We start from the raw sequence: 15,744 nt of genomic DNA, 5'->3' as shown, positions 1-15,744 counted from the left end.
ACTCTGACGTCATTTCCGGCCGACCTATGGTAGCTACGAAGTTCAAATTTTGACACAAGGTGTCGAATTGATGCAGCCGAAGGTACTGAAAGTTTGGCGTCGATTTGTCAAGCGGTTTGGAAGTTATTGCGGAAAAACGGGAGGGGGGGCTATGAATAGCCCCCCCCCCCAGTGGGGCGCGGGTTAATAAAGCGAATGAAGTGCCTTGCCCTTTTCAAAAAGCCAGTGGCTCGACCTGCAGCGAGAATTGAGTCAAATGGTCAGTTTAGTCTATCTCAATTTTTCCCAGGCCAAGGTGCTTGAGCCGAGTCCGGTCTGTCAGGCGCTGGCGGTCCCTCAAATAACTGTCTCACTCTCGACATTCTACCAGGCGTCCAGCTCCGTCTGCTCCAGGACCTCTCAGACGGCGTCGACCCCGAGTCCCGACCCTCCGTTCTAAGACTGTCTAGATATAAGATAGCTACAATGTCCAGTTTGACAAAGTTCTTTGAACGAAATGCTCACTTAATCCAACCCCAACCGGACGGAGCTTGGCTTCACTAGCGAATCTTGGGGCCGATTCAGTCGGATACGATTAGTCAGATCTGCAGGCGAGACCTTTCGGACCTTTCGGACCTTTCGTATCGGGCGCATAGGCGCTGGGGGGGGGGGGGGGGGAGTGGGGCAGCCTGCCCCCCCCAACTCTGGGGCCACGGGGGCGGTGCCCCAACAACTTTGAGACGGAATATGGGGTACCCTATTGGTCTCTATTATGGTGTGCCCCCCCCCCCCCCCAGTCTGCAAGTAGTTCCCGCGCCCTTGTTCGGGCGAGACCTTTCAATGAATATCTTGTAGTGAACCAGTTTTCAAATAGAGTTGGTGAATGGTGAATAAGAATCAAGAATGTAAGAATATACCGACCTGCTATTCAAGGACCTGTAGGCATGGAGGCTGGACGTGTTTGGAGTGGATCAGTGGACGATGCAGTGTTTAGTGCTATAAATGTGAATACAATAACTGAACCAAAAACCACGACTGAAATTTTGTCGCGCGTTTCTCCTTTAACTTCCTGAAATCTACCATACTTTGTCTTTTCCCTAACTGTGATCATATAGTGACGAGAGCCGGTATTGGCCGTGCCTTTTTCAAAGGACGAGCGGGAGACGCACAATGCACATCACATCACCCCTCTCCCCATTCCCCTCCCTCCAGCGAACGCACGAGGCGTCAAACAGCCTCGGGCGAACCAATCAGCGAGCTCAGACGACATGTGACCTTGAACCGGAGATCCTGAGGTGTCTCGTTTGGTCGGTGCCCGCGGGGATGCGACTCAGTTAGCGTGTCACCATTTGTCCAGTGCGTCGCGAATTGGGTCAGTGGACAGTGTGTGCAGTGAACGAACGATTTGTGGTTGGATTACGTTTGGCAGTGTGGCTGGAGTGTTGGTGGCTAGTTTTGTTAAACTGTCTGATTGACAAGCGTAGGATTTATCGGCGATTTGCGGCGACGGCGGCATGTAAAACATCGATGACAAGCGCAAAATGAAATCGTGAACTTGTCAGTAGCGACCAGCAATGACGGTGAGGTAAGTCGCCGATATATCTTTATTGTTATGGAAAGTCGCGGTGCAATGGGTCGATTGGGATTATCGTGAACTGTGAAGAAAGCTGGTAATACGACGATTTCATTTTGGCACGATTAAATATCTTCCATGATTGTAAGCAGCTCGCCTCTTCCACTGCGCTTCGAAGCTGTAGTGATCAGTTATCACGAATGATAAATAACGTTGAATTCAGATTGAATTATCGGAGTATCCTCAGACTGTGTCACTGTCCATGTTTTATTGACGTTGCAGAACGTAATTGCAGGAATCATTCTTTGGTGTTGAGTGTGGTTTGTTGCTGTTTGTTTTTGCAATTCACGGACGACATTTTTTAATTTTGCGATGCTAATTAAACATTTTGGAAACAATCATTTTTTACATTTTGCTTTTTATTACAGTTCACCCTGGATAAAAACATACAACAGCGGCCCTCCGGGACTCGAACTGACCGGATATCAGGACATGGAGTCGTCTTACAAGGTCAGTGCACAGTGGAACTGTGACAATACTGTATTTGTTGTTGCATGATCCTGTGCATTTTCCCTGTAGTTTACGAATTCAGCAACGCATCGACGCATCATAACTCATCATTATCATCATAATGATGCATCAATGCATCATTAACTGTAGCAACGCATCAAATATTGATCGAGGAGGCTTTATCTGTGATCAATGGTCAGTGGCGTCCATTAGCCCTCAAATCTTAGTCTGCCGATCACAACATAATGCATGGTATGAAGAATGCTTACCCGTTAGTGTAAGCGACCTGAAGGCTATTCGCAGTTGATCTTAAATCTTAATCTATCATCTAAATATCTTTTGCTCATGTTGGGTGAGTGTCACACTGGCTGCAGCTCCATTGTCACCTAATGGTTTAGGTGCACCCTGATCATCATATGCTCATTGACTTTTATCACCGTGACATATTGCTGTACCCTCCACGACCACGTGCTTCTTGTCGAAGAGTTACACACATAATCAAAGTGACACAAAACGGTACAAATTACCATAAATGTATTCCAATAAGTTAACACACGGTCTAACGGAACCATTCCAGTACGGTGGCATGATTTCACACAGTAAGATCAAGACGTTGTTTTAGTGGTGGGCAGTGTTATAGGCCGGCGTAGAGTGGTGAGGAGCTGCCTTGTAGGCAGGGGCAGCGTGCTGCTCGGGGTAGGCAGCCTGTCCGTCGTAGGTGACCTCGGCGTTGTATCCACCATAGTGGTCAGCCGTGTACTTGACGTGCTGGGTACGGCCGTCGGGCAGAACCACCGAGTAGTAGCCCTGCACGTTGTGACCGTCGCTCTGCTCGTTGCGGGCGAAGTTGGTGCCGGTGTAGTGGTCGTTGACGGCGTATTCGAAGGCGAACGGCATGGCCTCCTCCTTGTACTGGGTCTGCGGGTGGTGGGGAGCCGGCTTGTAGGCCGGAGCAGGGTGGTACGGAGCCGGAGTCGGGTGGTACGGAGCCGGAGAATCGGCGGCGGCCACGGCCAGCACGGTGGCAAAGATGAACACCTGGAATGTCATCATAATTGGTAAGTCAGTTTTTCACCTGATCTGTTCAGTATTTATGGTAATTATCAATATTTTACAAAACAAATGATGTAGCTCATCGAAAAGCGGCATTGACTGCTCTAGTGTACCTATGTTTGGAAATTATAGCTGAAAATCAGCATTGTGGTTTGTAAATATGATTTTTTTCTCACCTTCATGTTGGTTGGTTGGTTGGTTGGAGGAGTGTGCAGAGCAACTGGTGCCGACTGCCACGTTCCGACACCTTTTATACGGCGAGCGGACACCCTCACGGTCTAGGTCACGGTCTAACCCGTCCAACAGAAACCACAGAGCATGCAATGGTCAGTGGTTTACTGTTCGGCCCGCCTGAACGCACGGACCCTGTCCAGACGACCTTCAGAGGCCCGTGTAAAGTGACAGTTTGCGATAGGAGCAGGCGTTAGAGATCGCCGATAATCAACGACTTGTAAGCTACAGACGATAGAAGATAGTGAAACAGAAAATTGCGAAAACTCTTGATAATGAGAAATACAACGTGCCTATAATGGTCTAGGACACGATGTATGTAAATACTAACGGTCTAGGACACGATCCATGTAAAGACTAACGGTCTAGGACACGATCTAATTGCTCCAACTTTTGTTCATGCCTACACTTCGTTGGCAGTGACAACACGCTGGCAAAATTCGCTTCTACAATCAAATCTACTCAACAATCTACTTCTACAATCAGATCTTCTTACGGATGGATGCTACAAAGTTGGTGCATGGTAGGTAAATGGGGTGTAGCAACTAGCAGGCACTTATCGCAAATATGTCAAAATTACTTTCCTGACTAAAAAGTAAACAACTCTGGATGCATTGCTCATGGCGCCAAACCATATTCATATCAACGTATGTCGTGTACCTATTGGTAGGAGTGAAAAGGTAGGTTCTCTGTTCTACGTAATCTATGGACGTGATCTTTCTCTCAAAGTAAAATTAAAGAGAGCAGAATAGATAGGTATACCCATCTTAAAGGGACCGTCCCACCTTCAAAAAAGTTTATTAGGTACTTGGCATAAAAGTGATTCACCGTGGTTTAGAAAGAGGGCAAAATAATATATACCAACTTTTGCCTAAAATTTTCACCGGTTTTTGAGATATTTGACTTTCGCTTTTATTTATTTTTGTTTTGCTTATTTTTGGGGGCCTTCGCTGTTCCATTTGACGTCATTTGGGAGCAATAATTTGGTGTCTTAAAAGTGCCACAAATGTTGCGCGGAAGGCGGTATATGCTACCCACTGAACTCTATAATGTGGAAGGCGCATCGGTCGCCAGATGGTGTCCAACGGTGCCGCCATGTTGCGCAGACCAGGAAGCGGCCGCCGCCGCCTGTGTTGGGGAATAGGGAATTCGGGACCTCGATTTACGTTTGCGGCCGCTGCATCCGTTACGTTCAAGCTATGTAGACACGGAACCCGGCATCTTACACAGAATTGAGGGGAGAACAAGATGCAATCTTAAAAAATCCTCAGATACAGGGAACTTATACGTTAAACCCTTATAAGTCAACGGGGAAATATGGAAATTGCTATTTTGGCGCCGCAGGGCCTCGGCTAAGGAATTTTGACTGGTGGGCCACTTGGGCAGCGACATGGACTGACCTTCGTAGCCATAGCCCCCCCTCAATTTTCGATTTCTCCCCAGATTTCGGCCACTTTATTCTGCAAAAAACGTCAGGATGGCATTCAAAAAATGTAAAAAAAACGGGGCTCGACCCCCCCCCCCCGACTCTTCACAGAGAGAGGAGAGAGTAGGGACCCACAACCCTCTCAGTGGTGATACTCCCGCGGTGCACATAAAATCGCACAAGCACGGAATATATAGTCTACGACATATCGTAGTACATATCGACATATCGACATGTCGTAGACTATATATTCCGTGGCACAAGTATGCACACAATATTGACGCAGATTATAAAACTTTGGACGATAACTTACGGCCGTGAGTGGATCGCTCGCCGACTAGTCGGAGATTCGGAAGCGGTCGGACGGGATCGGGCGTTGTTGGGTGGATCGGGAGGAATTGTGAACAGCACGAGTGCAACTTTATATACATGTATAAAGTCGGTTGTAGCAGGAACCCCAAAAGGGGGTTGTAGCAGCAACCCCAACATCTCTGAAAATGATCATTAAGCCTATTGGTGTCGCATGGAAAATAATTGACTCAAAAGCCCAAGCGCACTGCGCAGCCCTGATATTTTCTTTAAAAAAAAAACTAAGTTATGTACACGTTCACTTCTGGTGAACAGTGTCCCAAACTTCAGATTTCTCTTGGGTGTCTGAGTGGAAAATTCGAGCCACCCAAAATGTGAGAGTGGAAAATTATCCATTCTTATTCTTGAGTGTCATCTTCAGCCCAAATGATAAATTTTTGGAACGCTGACTGTGAACGGTTCGAAATTCGTCCAACTGGTCAGATGTGTGACTGCAAGCATCATACCGGTCGTGAAGACGCATAATATCGCTTGCAGACTTCAATCGGCTGGAAGTCGCCGACACTACCTCTAGTTTGACTCTGGCTTATATCGTGTCTATCGGCGAGCCGTCTGAGATCGCTCGCAGGCTTATCCCCGACCGTCTGAACTGGTCTGTTCTTTTTTCGTAGTCTTTCTTGTAACCGACTGGTCTGCGGCAGATGCTTATGTGACTGCAACCACTCGATCGATCGGAAAGCTTGCAAGAACTCTCGCAGACCTCGATCGGCTGGAAGCCGCCGACACTATCTGTAATTGACAGAGGCAGACGTCTTTCACGATTATTGCATAAAATTTAAAGCCTCGGTCACACTTCACCGGATTGGACCAACGGACGAGAAACGGACGAGAACTGTCAGCGTCCGGTGATGTCCGTTTGTTTCCGTTGGACGTCCGTTTGTCATCCGTTAATATCCGTTCCATGTCCGGTGGTGTCCGGTTGAGCACACCGGACACCACCGGACATGGAACGGATATGAACGGATGAGAAACGGACGTCCAACGGAAACGAACGGACATCCCCCGGACATCACCGGACGCCGTCCGTTTCTCGTCCATTGGTCCAATCCGGTGAAGTGTGACCGAGGCTTAGTCCACTTAGTCCACTATAGTTCACTTTTTACCCCAAGAGGATATTGCAAACAATAGGTTGAAGTTTTTTTTTCACAAGAATATGTTTCACCGATGGGTCCTTTACAGCCTGAAAATGTACGATAAGATCTGCTAATTCAATTTGAAATGTGAAAAATGTGAAAACTTAGATTTTTCGGAAAATTACTGGTGGGCCAAATCTTTGAGGCTGGTGGGCCATTTCGGGTCACTGGTGGGCCATTTGGCCCACCAGTTAACATGTTAGCCGAGGCCCTGTGGCGCCGGGAATGATCTGAAACTATCTCAAGCATATAGAATCGTGATTTCATGCACTCCTTGCAAGGTCCGATGCTTCACATTTGCATTGTTGCCCTTGCGTGACGTCATATGCGACGTCACAAGGGTCATAAAGTTTTCTTCAATAACTCCCGATCAAATTGAGCTAGCGAATCGGGAGAGCCACAAATGGACTCAGAAAGACCTGCCAAATCGAATGATATGCAACATGACCTTACTCGACCAGCCTCGTGACCTGGGAGCCCTGACCTGACCTTGTCACGACTCACGAGGTCAATGCCTTAAATTGACCTCACCCGAACAAAAAGTATATCACTCGATGCGCCTGTGCTAGGTGAACACGATGAACACGAACACGATGCTACCACAGCAACAATATTCTTTTATCAAGGATTTAGTATAAGATTTAAAAATCGCTAGATCTGCACTGACGTCACAAAGTCAGAGGGGGCACTCAAATGCATTAGCCCCTCTGAATTCGAGTGCTGCTGACTTTGAACTTAAATATTTCCGATTTAAGTTATTTCTCTATGCTGTGAGTACACAAACCGGCAGTTGCGACAATTATTGTTAATAATTTTTGCTATATAGGGATGACCTGAGGGTATGTGAGGATTTGTCTGGATGGAAGCCGGTCAAAATGAAAAATGTGTGTAGATTTAAGCGAGTGCGCTTTATTTACTTGTGTTTTGAAAATGTGATTTCGAAAATGTTTATATTACTTGTATGCCGCTGACGAAGTGACAATAATACAGTCACGAAACTGTCCGGAAAAGCCGAGTACTTTAATTTTATTTCAATATACTTGCTGAGAACTATTATGCTTCACCAGTAATTGTAAACAAAACACGATATCACATTTTCATAATCCTTACGTACGATAACGACACGATTCTCTCGATCGATTCGACATGGATATTCCTAGAAGATTATTCGTCCCTCGAGATTTTGAAGATCAGTTTCTGCTTCAGGCTGAAGGTAATACCGTCCAGGGTATTGAAACCTGTGGGCTCTTGTGTGGCCAGGTGGATGAAGATAGCATTGTGGTCACCCATTTGCTGGTTCCACCACAAACGGGTACCTGTAACACGGTGGAGATGCTGAATGATCAACTGGTGGCTGAAAAACTTCTTGAAACCAACCTCTCGGTGGTCGGCTGGATACATACTCATCCGACTCAAACTGCCTTCTTAAGCAGTATCGATGTTCATACTCAGTACTCTTATCAAGCCCTTTTGAATGAAGCAGTGGCAGTAGTCTGTGCGCCTACATTTGGTACCGTCAAGTGGTTACGCCTGACGGACGAGGGCATGGGCCTAGTTGGTGCCTGTGACATGCGTGGGTTCCACGAGCACGTCAGCAGAAAACGACTGTTTCAGCAAGCTCTCAATATCTATTTTGTACAAAGATCAGTTCATCTCATGGACCTTAGAGCGGGTTTATCCCTGTTGCCGCGACCTGTGAGGCTTTCGGAAGAAGTCCCCATATGTGGAACCAGCAAGCATATGGTGTTGTGTGACGACGTCCAAGACCTTTCGTCAGTAGGCCCTCCTACTACCACTCACTCAGACAGTCCTTTGTTGTGCGACGAGGATGAGCCAGAGCGGCATCAACAAGACGTTGCTGAATCTCAAGCCCCCCTGCCGGTGCCTACCGGTGGCCCGATGACGGCCAGCAAACTCAGGAATTTGAGCAACAAGATAACTCGGACTCAGTCACACAAGGACTTCTTATCCGTTTGCGTCAAAGAGCATCTAATTCCGAAAGGCTTTCAACTAAGATGGAGATCGCAGTTTGAGGAAGAGGACAGCATCACGATGAAGATAGTCGACCGGGCTTCTCACGACCTCGTCAGATCCTGTCAACAACTCGCCAGTAGGAAGCTGACCTCCCTGAAGGAGGAGTACGACCGGGGTTGGAGGCATCTGTCCATCGTCCTGTCTGCAGCTGATCTGAGCTCTCTGTCAACCCAGCTAAGTCGTGACCGACAACGGATAGGTAGCCGCCTTCAGCGGGTAAAGACAGGCAAGCTTACCAAACTTCGAGAGGGGCTACATACTGGTGGGAACACTAAGGGTATTGTAGATGAAGAAGCTGTACCCGTGACTGGAACGGCGGCCTGCCACCCTGTAGATGATTTTGTGACCCCTGTGCAGCTGAACTCGCCAGCCGCTGTGGCACCTACTACCGTGCCAAGTCTAGCTGACCCTGGTGAGGGGGTAGCTGGTGGATCAGGTGGTCCCGCACCGTCTCAGGTGGCTTCTTATCCCAGTGCGGCCCAGGCGGGGGATAATGATACAGCTGGGGGTTGCAATGTATCTCATACCGCTACGGCCACCGATAGCTCGGCTGGTCCGATGCGCAAAGGGAACGGCAGGTGCATGGTAGAAAAGGGTCGCGTTAAAGTTACTAATTTATCCAGCAAACAACTGTCACCTAGCCAGCTATCGCTTTTAAGTAAGGGGCTAGGATTTGTACCTGTAAGGAGACAGAAAGTTACGCACCTTCTTGCAGAGCTCAGAGAATGGGAGAGGTTAATGAGACTGCGTGAATTCTGGTCAGCAGGCCCTCAAGGTGAAGAGTCGGGTGTACCATCTAATGGGACTATTCATGGTGGTGAGTCCTTAGTTGACCAGGATTCGAAATATAAGCAATCTAGATGGACACCTGAAAAGGGTAGGGACCCATGGCTGGATCTATATTTAGAGGAGGTCATCCAGAGCGCTGTCAGAGGGATTTCAAAGAACCGAAAGGGTAACCTTAGTAAAAAGGAGGAGGAGGCACTGGTAGAATTGATGAACGACCAGGATATTGTAATTAGGCCGGCTGACAAGGGATCGGGGGTAGTTGTCATGGACACGGTGGACTATCTTGACAGGCTTAAGCGTGAGACTGATGACTCCTCCACCTACAGACTCCAAGACAGAGACCAGACGAAGATTATTCACAAAAAGGTTAAGAACCTGGCAGATAGGCTCCTTAAAGGTGGTTACATTGGCAAACATTTACACAGGTACCTCATCCCGACACATCCTACCCCGGGATATCTACAAGGGAACCCCAAACTTCACAAGGAGGGGCACCCCTTGCGGGTAATAGTAAGCGGACGGGGTCACGCGACAGAAAGGATCGCCGAACTAGCAGAAAAGCAGCTTGAACCACATGTCTTAAACCAGCCTTCTTTTGTAAGAGACACTACAGATTTTATTAACAAAATAGGCCAAACTCAGTTACCTGTTTCGACGACACCACTGCTCTTTTGTATGGACGTCAGTAAATTATATCCTAGTGTCCCGAGAGACGAGGGTATTGCAGCCTGTAGAGATGCCCTAGATTCTAGATCAAATCCGAGCATTCCCACATCAGAAGTAATCGAAATGATAGAGCTAGTTTTGGATAATAATAACTTTAGCCTTGGGAATTCCTACCACTACACTCAAGTAAATGGCACGGCTATCGGGTCAAAATTAGGTAGAAACTATGCGTGCACGTATTTGGGAATGTGGGAGGGCAAGTTACTGGAGTCTTCTACACTAAAACCCTTTTTATATTTACGATACATAGACGATATTTTTGGAATTTGGCTTCATGGTGAAGAAAAACTACGGGAATTTCATACCCTTGCCAACAGCATCCACGACAACATCAAATTAGACCTTAGGTTTTCACCCACTGAAATAGAGTTTTTGGATGTACGTGTGACTATAGACAAAGGAAAACTACACACCACAATATTCTCGAAACCTACGGACACAAAAGCTCACCTCCACTTCCTCTCTGATCACCCGCTGCACGTTAAGAAGGCTATCCCTTCAGGTCTGGCCATGAGAGCTAAGAGAATTTGCAGCTCTGAGGGTGACTTCCTGGACCAAACAAATGAGATCACTCGCAATCTTTTAGATAGGGGTTATCCGGAAACTATAATTAAGAGTGGACTTAGCCGGGTCAAGAATGTGGACAGAAAGGCAGCTCTGGAGGGTAGGGTGGGGAGGTCTGTCAAGAAGGGGGTCCCTTTGGTGGTCACTTACTCTAGTCACTTGCCTGATATTAGGAACATTGTTAGGAGTAAAAAGCATTTACTTATGCGCTCTGATAACCTTAAAGACGCATTTGGTGCCGACAAAGGAGCATTTGTATCTTTTAAAAGGGGATGCAATCTTGGGGATCTTTTGGTGCATAAAAAAACGAAACGAGTGAGCCAGACAACGGAGGGAAATCATGGAAGCTGTGGAAAAAATTGTGTGGTATGCAAGGTTATGTATAAAGAGCAAATGAAGATTCGGGGAACGGGGGGTGGCGTGTGCACCTACGACTTAACGATTGGATGTAAATCGAGCAATGTTATTTATGGCATATTCTGTACTGTGTGTGACTGTGTTGTTTATGTGGGAGAAACAGGGGGGATCCTATATCACAGAATTCAAAATCATCTGTCGTCTATACGCTGCATGCGAAATGAAATTGAGGTAGCGGCGCATTTCAATGGTGAGGGTCATCACTTATCGAACGCTAAATTTGTCGGACTAGAAAAAGTTTGGAGGAATTGGGTTACATACAGAAGAATACGGGAACAGAGATGGGTGGGACTTTTTAATACGCATAGGGGTCAGGGTGGGCTTAATAAGAAATTGGCGTAGGCGTGACTGCATGTAAGTTGTAAGGTGTAGTCATGTAGTGACATTTGGCGGCTCTGTCTTGTAACGGTCTGGTATTATGTCGTATCACATATGTTGTGTCACAGCAAATGGTTACAATTATTGTTAATAATTTTTGCTATATAGGGATGACCTGAGGGTATGTGAGGATTTGTCTGGATGGAAGCCGGTCAAAATGAAAAATGTGTGTAGATTTAAGCGAGTGCGCTTTATTTACTTGTGTTTTGAAAATGTGATTTCGAAAATGTTTATATTACTTGTATGCCGCTGACGAAGTGACAATAATACAGTCACGAAACTGTCCGGAAAAGCCGAGTACTTTAATACATAAATACATATACGCTGAATGGTAAAGATGTTAAAGGAAAAAAAGTACAGCACGCATGACGTGGTATCACACATTATAAGAGCCTAAAGCGCCTTCCTAAAGCGCCTGCGACACCCAGCAGACGTTTTACTGTCACGCACATCCAGGGCCAGTGAGTTCCAGCGTGCAACGGCGCGGTACCGGAAGAACCGCCGCGCCTGCTCGGTGCGGGGTTTCGGCAGCTGGAGCAGGTCGCTCTCAGTGGCACGAGTCTCTCTACTAGAGACGTCACTGCGGCGCTCGAGCCGCTCCGAGAGACACCTCGGCGCACTGGTATTGTTAACCAAGTAGTGAACAACACCGCAGTCACTCTCCGCCACAAGCTTGTCTATCTGGGGCCACCCGAGCTCCTCCAACAGCGGAGTCACGTGTGCTGAGCGGCGCGCTCCCATAACCACCTGTGCGCAGTGATTAATAACTCGCTGCACGCGGCGACGCTGAACAACGCCACAGCCCGACCAGACCGACAAACAGTAGCGGATGTGGGGGAAGATCAGCATCTCAACGATCAGTTTCTTCACTTCTTTCGGTAAGCATCGCGAAGATTTACACAGTCCTAGTGTGGCGTAGCATCGGCGAATCACCTCCGTCACATGTGACTCAAAGGTCAAGCCAGAGTCGACAATTACACCCAATACCTTAATGCTAGCGGAAGTTTGAATAACATCATCTCCAAACAGTACATTAAAATCAAAGTCAAGCTGCCTCCTACGTGATTTTACAACTAACAGTTCGGTCTTTTTGGGGTTGATTTTTAGGCAGTTTTGAACAAACCAATGACTCGCAATGTCTAAAGTACATTCGGTATCTGTCTTGGGCTCTAAAATTCGCTTCGGTGATGCTAGATGTAAAAACTGAACGTCATCGGCGTACATCACTATTTTGGAGTCGACATAGGACGCAAGATCGTTTGAAAATAGCAAAATAAGATCGGTCCCAAAAGTGATCCCTGTATCACGCCGTGGGTGATTGGCTTCACCTCCTCACCACCCCGCACCATCTGGCACCTGTCACTCAACCAGTCACGGAACCAGTGTGCGCTAATACCGTACCAGCCCAGCTTTTCCAGGAGCCGGGGATGCTGGACACTGTCAAAAGCCTTGCTAGTGTCGGCGGTCGTGAGAGAACCGATGAGACCGTCATCCAGACCATCCATGAGAAAACTGACAGTATCCAGCATCGCCGACTCCGTGGATCGGCCGGGCCGGAAGCCGTGCTGCACCTCGGAGAGAATATTGTGCGTGAGCAGGTAAGTCATCAGCTGACCGCAAACAACACTCTCAGCGACCTTAGCGACAGTTGACAGGAGCGACAGCGGACGATAGTTAGACGGGTCATCCATCGAGCCAGACTTATGCAACGGTATGACATGAGCCACTTTCCAGTCGGCGGGTAACTTTCCAGACACCAGCGACGAGTTAATGACCTTTAACAGATGCGGGCCTATCACTGGGAAAGTCATGCGCAGCATACCTATCGTGATACCGTCACCACCACTCGCATTAGACGCTGACATACGTTTCACGGCAGCTGACAGCTCTGACAGTGTCACGGGGTGGACGCGGAAAGCGCCGCTGACCACGCGAGGCGGCCGCGGCGGCAGCGGCTCGGTCACGCGCTGCGCCTCCTCCAGCGCGGCGGCCACGCTCGGGCCGACCGACGCGAAGTACTCGTTTAGTCTGTCAGCCCAGCGAGGGCCACTCGGAGATGAAGACGCAGAAGACGCTCCGGCTCTAGGTGAGATGAGGAAGCGTCTGATGTCCTTCCACGTGGTACGGCGCGACCGGCGGTAAGATGTCAGGAAGAAGTCTGACTTGGCGCTGATCTGGGCGCTCTTCACTCGGTTCCGACAGAGTCTGTACCGCTGGGCCGCTTGCTCGTCAGCCGGCTGAGCACGTCTCTCAGCGTCGGCCAAGTCACGCTCTCTCATCATGGTCTGCAGCTCGTCGTTTTCGGTGATCCATGGCGCCGGCGAGTGTCTCGGTCTGATATGCTGCTTTGTGCGCAACATCTGCCGCACTTTATGGATGCCAAATTATTGCTTCCAAATGACGTCGTAGGAACAGCGGTGGAGGTCTCAAAAGGTAACAAAAAATCTAATATCTTGAAAAAGAGTAAATATTTTTGGGTGAAATTTGGTAGATATTCATTTTAGATCTTTCTGAACCACGGAACATCACTTTTATGCCAATTCATTAACTTTTTTGAAAGTGGGAGTCTCTTTAAGTGAATTTTCTTCCTAGGTCACCACCCGGCTATTACTAATCCCAATAACGATAAGCAAGTTTGTATTTGTCTGATGTCGTCGTGTTGCTAGCAACGAAACCAAAGTTGCCATTTTCATCATTTTTTCCTCTTTTGTATTTTAACTACATTCGAATGAAAAGTTATATCTATTATATAATTACTCATCAGACAATGTTCATCGTACAAAACGCTCCGTAATGCATGAAACAGAATTGTACCTAAGTACAGAGTGCTGAAGGTCCTTAAACTTCAAGTTTAAGTCAGATGCGTTGACTGAAATGTCTACATTCCCTTCCCATTCTTATTTATTCTTTGTTAATGCAAAGAAATGTACGAATTATTCTAAATATGTGCGCTGATGCTTCATGCGTGTTTAGCCTCCCTTTATAGTGGTGTTGTCTTATATTTGTAATTCTGTTTTTGTTGGCTGTAATACGTAGTTTTGCGTGTCTAGTCTCCGTTTTGGCTGCAGTGGAACGCCGTAACCTAACCAAATCTAGATTTGTGGTTATGCTATCGGCGGGTCAGGCCGTGACCTAGACCGTGAGGGTGCCCGCTCGCTGTATAAAAGGTGTCTGACCGTGGTAGTCGGCACCAGTTACTCTGCACACTCGTTCAACCAACCAACCAACCAACCAACCAACCAACCAACCAACCAACCAACCAACCAACCAACCAATCAGCATGAAGGTGAGCTATTTATTGTACATATGCCATAGATGTAATATTAAACTTATTACGATTTTATATGATAATGCTTTGGAGTTTTACCTGTTTCGGTTTGTGTATGATGATTTATCATGAGTACAAAAATGGAAAACAATTCAGCCGTTATATTGACTGCACTAATCTGCATGTTTCAGGTGTTCCTCGTCGCCGCCGTGCTGGCCGTGGCCGCCGCCGATTCTCCGGCTCCGTACCACCCGACTCCGGCTCCGTACCACCCGGCTCCGGCCTACAAGCCGGCTCTCCACCACCCGCAGACCCAGTACAAGGAGGAGGCCATGCCATTCGCCTTCGAATATGCCGTCAACGACCACTACACCGGCACCAACTTCGCCCGCAACGAGCAGAGCGACGGTCACAACGTGCAGGGCTACTACTCGGTGGTTCTGCCCGACGGCCGTACCCAGCACGTCAAGTACACGGCTGACCACTACGGTGGATACAACGCCGAGGTCACCTACGATGGACAGGCCGCCTATCCCACGCATCACGCCGCCCCGGCTTACAAGGCTGGTCATCATTAAGATTCTTCTTTTTCCTCCGTGTAAAACTTTAAATATCTTTTTTTATTTAATAAGAATGCCGTAAATATATGTGATTAAATGCTCAAGAATGTGTCTTCGGAAATTAGGGAGTTTGATATAAACACATGCTTAAATCTGCGTACATCAGCCACTTAATGGACAGACAAGGAAATTATTTACGGGTGGGAAAGACTGTTCATCCAGCCGAGTCTCAGCCGCACTCAAGACGAAAACAGACGAAAATACAGCCCGCCATTACACACTATGACATGTTTTGTTTTTTTTTTGCAAACGCCAGGGCGGCGACGGATACATTTCTATCTCAACCTCCTCTAAGGCGCAAAAAATAAGCCCACTGAGATGCAAATGTCTCGAGGGTTTCAGCTAAAAATCAAGCTCGAGTCTTTGGGACTTGACGTTTGAATAATGTTTGGTGTATTATGGCAATTCACATTTTCTATCAAACTTCTTTAAACCTCACCGATCTCCTCATAAAGCTAAGCATCATTTGGAGGAGCATTTGCTGGAAATGGCTGTTACCACCCAACACTTATTGGTCTAAGGCACTGGCGGATCCGGGGACCGGGAGGGGGGAGGGGGAGGTCATTTGGGGCAAATGCATCCCCCCGCAGCGCCCAAAGTCCAGGACAATGTATGGTTTTTCAAGGATAAACAGAGAACACAAAACAAGTATTATTAGGGAAGTTTTCCTTTAA

The 15,744-nt window shown here is 47.5% G+C and overlaps 1 protein-coding gene across 1 annotated transcript; it reads left to right on the top strand.

Annotated features, from left to right (window-relative positions):
* Positions 1–1,306: 1,306 nt before the first annotated feature.
* On the top strand, positions 1,307–15,098 carry LOC122385237 (cuticle protein 7-like). The gene is made up of 3 exons (XM_043373369.1): positions 1,307–1,564; positions 1,981–2,062; positions 14,642–15,098. Exons 1-3 carry the CDS (start codon positions 1,554–1,556, stop codon positions 15,026–15,028), a joined length of 480 nt encoding a protein of 159 aa, XP_043229304.1. The 5' UTR covers positions 1,307–1,553; the 3' UTR covers positions 15,029–15,098.
* Positions 15,099–15,744: the final 646 nt, after the last annotated feature.

This window comes from Amphibalanus amphitrite, unplaced genomic scaffold (assembly GCF_019059575.1).
Source record: "Amphibalanus amphitrite isolate SeventyFive unplaced genomic scaffold, NRLGWU_Aamphi_draft 000212F_arrow, whole genome shotgun sequence".
Taxonomy (NCBI): Eukaryota; Metazoa; Arthropoda; class Thecostraca; order Balanomorpha; family Balanidae; genus Amphibalanus; species Amphibalanus amphitrite.
This window is presented reverse-complemented; position numbering and strand designations above follow the sequence as displayed.

What these genes read in the sequence shown, in the direction of transcription:
- LOC122385237 (XM_043373369.1), top strand. An exon ending in ACATGGAGTCGTCTTACAAG is followed by an intron (nt 2,063 to 14,641) that starts GTCAGTGCACAG and finishes TGCATGTTTCAG; the next exon opens with GTGTTCCTCGTCGCCGCCGT.